The 5,164-nt window shown below is 37.7% G+C and overlaps 1 protein-coding gene across 1 annotated transcript; it reads right to left on the bottom strand.

Moving 5' to 3' along the window:
• Positions 1–395: 395 nt before the first annotated feature.
• Positions 396–3,546, bottom strand: LOC141629895 (protein FAR1-RELATED SEQUENCE 5-like). The gene is made up of 3 exons (XM_074442817.1): positions 2,423–3,546; positions 1,781–1,976; positions 396–407 (listed from the first exon to the last, which is right to left on the bottom strand). Exons 1-3 carry the CDS (start codon positions 3,544–3,546, stop codon positions 396–398), a joined length of 1,332 nt encoding a protein of 443 aa, XP_074298918.1.
• Between the last annotated feature and the right edge of the window lie 1,618 nt (positions 3,547–5,164).

The raw sequence follows: 5,164 nt of genomic DNA, 5'->3' as shown, positions 1-5,164 counted from the left end.
CCTGCTGAGGTAATAATTTTACTTACCGTTGATGATTTTGATATTCCTGCAAGATGATGAAGAACTTCGAACCATTTGTTGAGATAGCTAGGGAGATACAAAGGCATAGAGGACCTCGCCAAACACCCGGTGATCGTGTTCAGGGTAGATCATATGGTGTGTATACTGATAGCGAGGAAGAGGATGATCAGTAGTCGGGAGACTAATTTGTGTTTGTTTTCATTTATTTTGTACGTTTTTAAACACTTTCTCTATGTTGGATGATTATGTTAGTTGACTATTCGAACCTTGTATAATTCAAAAACATGACGGTTTTAAATTCTAAAATTTCTTAAATTTCTGGAATACATAGCAACTGATGCAAATTCATACATTTTCTGAAAATACTCACTACTTCATGACAATGGCTAAAATAAGGAAAATAAACAAATACAAGATACACTTGAAATAAAACTTCATCATCCTTGACATGGGTTTAGGGTTTGAGGTTTGGGATTTAGGGTTTAGGGTTTAGGGTTTAGGGTTTGGGGTTTAGAGTTTAGTTATGTTTTAATTATGTTTTAAGTGGTTTATGTAATGTCGTTGTATTTCAAATTAAGGAATGTTATAATTAAATTATGTTAAATTATGTTTTAAGGAATGTTTTAATTAAATTACGTTTTAAGTCATTTAATTAAATATCGTTGCATATTAAATTAAATTACGTTTTAAGTCATTTAATCGGATAAATAAATTATAAACTACAATAATCGGATAAATAAAATATAAGGTACAATAATCATATAAATAAAATATAAGGTACAATAATCGGATAAATAAAAGCTAAGATCCGGTCTCGAAACTGCGCCATAAAGATAGCTGATTTCGATACATGCCACTATAATGAGCTACACTTTCATCATGTACCCAACAAGGGGCTATTGGAGGCATAGGTGACAAGGGGCGCACCCGGAGCCTCAGATAGTGGTTTCCCGCATGCAATACCCATAAGACACCATATGGGGTACGTACTCCGGTGGGGGCTCGTAAAGGCAAATAAGTATGACTACTACTCCAATGTCGGTGACCTTCTTGATCTACCCATGAAGAAATACAACATATCACCCTATTGTACATCGTAGCATAACCATATAGATCGAAACTGTCCATCTAATGACCCGAGCCACACGGTATCTGATCCATAAATGTAATTCTAGCTACCTCCGCATCAAATCTCACTGGGCCATAAATATAATCACGGTAAAGGGGACTACGAATTTCCCTAAGTAAATCTATTCTAGCCATCGTGAAATGAGATTGGTCACCCCGAACAGCATGTGAGAGAACTCGGAAACCACAATGACCGTCTCCGGAAGGATTATACCACGCTTCTAGATACTCGGGAAACCAGGAAGGCAAAAAGTCAAGATAAGGAAAGTATCTCGAATGACCAATAGTGTAGTCTACCTCAAGAGATGCGCAATGCGATGTGCTGAAACTCCCCGTACTCGTGGTAGCAGTGGTAGACGGTGTACCGGGGCCCGTTTGAGTGGATCGGGGGGGTACTAGACGGAGTAAAACAAACCGTCGGAATAGAACACGGAGTAGTAGACGGAGTAACAAGAATCGTCGGAGTGGAACGGGGGGTACTAGACGGAGTATGTTGGTAAGACGAGTTTCTTTGGGGCGTAGCTCTGCCTAATCGAACCCGAACTCGTGCATGCTCAACGGCGGACGACTCTCTACGAGTTCCCCTACTCGGACGTCCTCTAGGGTTCTCGTTCACCCGAGGCTCGTTTACATCCTCCACATCCGGATGTATCTGAGAGTAAAGGGCATCGAAAATGGATGATCTCATACTCGGATCTGTATTCCGAATTTCATCGAATAACTCCTCCAATCGATCATCGTCACAAGCCGGCATTGCCTCGGAACCATCGTACTCCAACTTCCTCCAAAATGCATGTAACACATCAACAGGGACCCGAGATCCATTTCTAGCAATGCGATGAAGTGAACAAGCACATATCAAACCAAGTGTAGTAGCCTTTACACAACCGCAATCGATCATCAAGGCATCTTCCGTCATATTGGCACCTCTTTCGAATTCTCCATGCAATTCAATGATGGGATTCTTTGATATTTTATAAGAAAGTCTGGAAAATAATCGATGAATCCCCGTCAACCGCCTCGATCTAGATAACTCCAACGAGTGTCGGATCTCAACATGTTGCGTTTCCATCAAAGAATGAAAACGAATCCAGATGCTATCAATGGCCACTTTCGCGCTATTCGACCAGCTCTTCAAATTCGCATGAGTCGACTCAACCCGGGATGTAGAAGTGTTCTCAAACTGAGTTATCTTGTTCGTTCTATACTTGCCCATTTTTCCAAGTGCGGGAACCATTGCCTCTCAATATAAGCCGCCACTCCCGCCCATTGCCTTGCCAAATTGCCCCACGCCACATTAAACTTATCTTCGGTCTCCGCCTCGACAACCGCTTGAAACAAGTTACAAGTTATATGATTAGCCCAACTATCCTGACCCGTGAGATCAAGTGCTTTCGTCTCCACGTTAGAATATATATGCCAAAGACATAGCAAGTGAGACGAATCCGGAAAAACAGTGGGAATCGCGTTCAACAAACCTTGCTCGCAATCAGTAACAATAGCATTAGGTTGAACGACATCATTGAGAAGGGCCTTCAGTTTCTGTAAGACCCACCGATATCCATCCTCGGACTCATGCGTCACAAGAGCATATGCGATCACAAAGCTCTTCGCGACGAGTGTGACTCCAACCATCTCAACAAGCGGAAGACGGTATAAGTTTGTCTTGTACGTGGAATCGATTAGGACCACATAATAGTATGATCGAAACATATTAACGGCTTCTGGATGAGCCATGAACACGTGGGTTAGCTCATCGGTGTCCTGATAAGTGACCCAATAATGAACGTACTTATGCTGAACCGCAAGTGCTAGCATCTGTTGTGCCGGGTTTCTCCCATCTCTTTCCTCGGCCCTTACTTTCTGAGAACGATTGTAGATTTGTCGCCGATTAGGTCTTGACTTTTCCGGATTCCGCTGATCCAAACCCGCACTAATAATTGTCGGTCTAACGTGGGCTCTAATTTGGGCGTCGATATAAGCCAACTCCTCTTCATCAAACTTTGCAAAGTATCTGTCGCCGTCACAATACAACGTTAAAGCATGATTATGAAACCCGGATCTCATGACAAGCTTCCACTTATTCTCTTGTATTTCAACAACTTTCATGAAAAATTTGCATTTGCACCACGCGGTAACCGTGTTAGCCCTCATTAAAGAATCGACATCCTTATTTACGGGACCTCTTTCACCCATCCGACAGACAAAATAATCCTGTCTCAAATTCGTGTTACGACCAACTCTCTTGTTGCTTGCTCTTTTTATACCAAACCCGAGTCTAACTCCGATCTCAAATACCCAATTAAACGCTTCCATACTTGATGCAAATAATCTGGTAGTCGTAAAATGATCTGAGTAATCAATACCGTCTCCATCGTTATTCACCTGCGCACGCATTTCGATAAATTAGTTAATAATAATTAATTATTTTATACGAAACGAGTCGGAAAAAATAAAAAATAAAAAAAAATATAATATAAAGACGGTAATTAATTATTTTATACAAAACGAGTCGAAAAAAATAAAAAATAAAAAAATATAATACAAAGACGGTAATTAATTATTTTAATTGTTTTATACAAAACGAGTCTGAAAAAATAAAAAAAATAATTATATGACGGAAACAGAAAAAAAAAAAAAAAACACGAAATGGACCTGGACGAAAAAAATTTTCGTCCAACACCAGGCCTGGACGAAAATTCTCCTCGTCCAAGGCCCATTTCGATATATATATATATATTTTTTTTTTTCAATTGCATTTTTAACTAATTCCGTCAAGAAATCTATCATAATTCCGTCTACAATCAAGGCATCTATCCTAATTCGGGAATCAATCGATAATAAAACATAAATTTTAGACAAAACTAAATCGTAAACTCACCTCGTTACTAGCTTCATTGTTGAAATCGTTGTTAAAATCGTTCTCGTTCATGTTGTTAATTACAAATCCCGCTTTTTTTTTTTTTTGAAAAACCGTCTTTTTTTTTGTTTGAAAGATTTTAGTGAGACGGTAATTGACTTGTGTTTTAGTGAGACGGAAATTGACTTGTGTTTTAGTGAGACGAAAATTGCATTTTAGTGAGACGGATATAGAGTTATGTTATGGAGGGCAAACTTGGAAATTTACATTAATTGTCGACGATAATTAGTAAATTGTCGACGATATATAGCAGGACCCTAAATAATTTCCTTTGAAAATTACACATTCGGTTCGTTGAAAGAAGGAGGGGGGGAAGGGTCGGCCCTGCGCAGACATCTGAGAGATCTGCCTCTGTGAGCACGGGCACCACAAGTTTCATTATACGACAATAATAGGGCGCATGTAAATATGTAAGTGGACATTCTTTGTATTATCAGTGAGTGTTTGTGCACTTGATAATACAAGTGTGATTAAATATTTGCTTTTTATACAGAGTTTCGTATTCTTTGATGATAAAATTAACGAAATTAAGAGAAACAAATAGTTAAAATCCGCGCCATGAGGTCATGAAGATATGGGATGTTAATCCTACGGATTAACCTATCTTATGTTGATATAGTTTCAATCAAAAAATAGGTGAACAAACGATTAAACATTTTGAATTCTTTGTTTTTTTCTAACAATAATATAAATATAATCACCAATTATATATGTTTATTATTTCGGAAATCCGAGGACTCATTGTAGCTCAATTTTCTTTAATTAATTTGGAAGAGCTAACTTTGTAGAAATATACAATTTTAATTCAACTTCTACCAAGTTTTTTATATTATTATCTAAGATGGTTTGTGTATAAAGATATAATGAGGCATTATGATTATCATAACCTATTTGTTTTTGTATACTGGATTTCGAATTCTTTTATTAGTGATTTTAACAAAATTAAGTCAAACTGAATCTCTTATATGGAGTATTAAAATATTTCACTTTTAAAAAATTATGGGTATTAAAATATTTCACTTTTAACTAAAATACTCCTCACAAAGAACATAAAAGGTAAAAAAATGATTGAAACGGAGGCATATATATAAAGTT

Source organism: Silene latifolia, chromosome Y, assembly GCF_048544455.1.
Source record: "Silene latifolia isolate original U9 population chromosome Y, ASM4854445v1, whole genome shotgun sequence".
In the NCBI taxonomy this organism is placed as follows: domain Eukaryota; kingdom Viridiplantae; phylum Streptophyta; class Magnoliopsida; order Caryophyllales; family Caryophyllaceae; genus Silene; species Silene latifolia.
The sequence above is the reverse complement of the archived record's forward strand: the minus strand, read 5'-3'. Positions and strand labels throughout refer to the sequence as shown.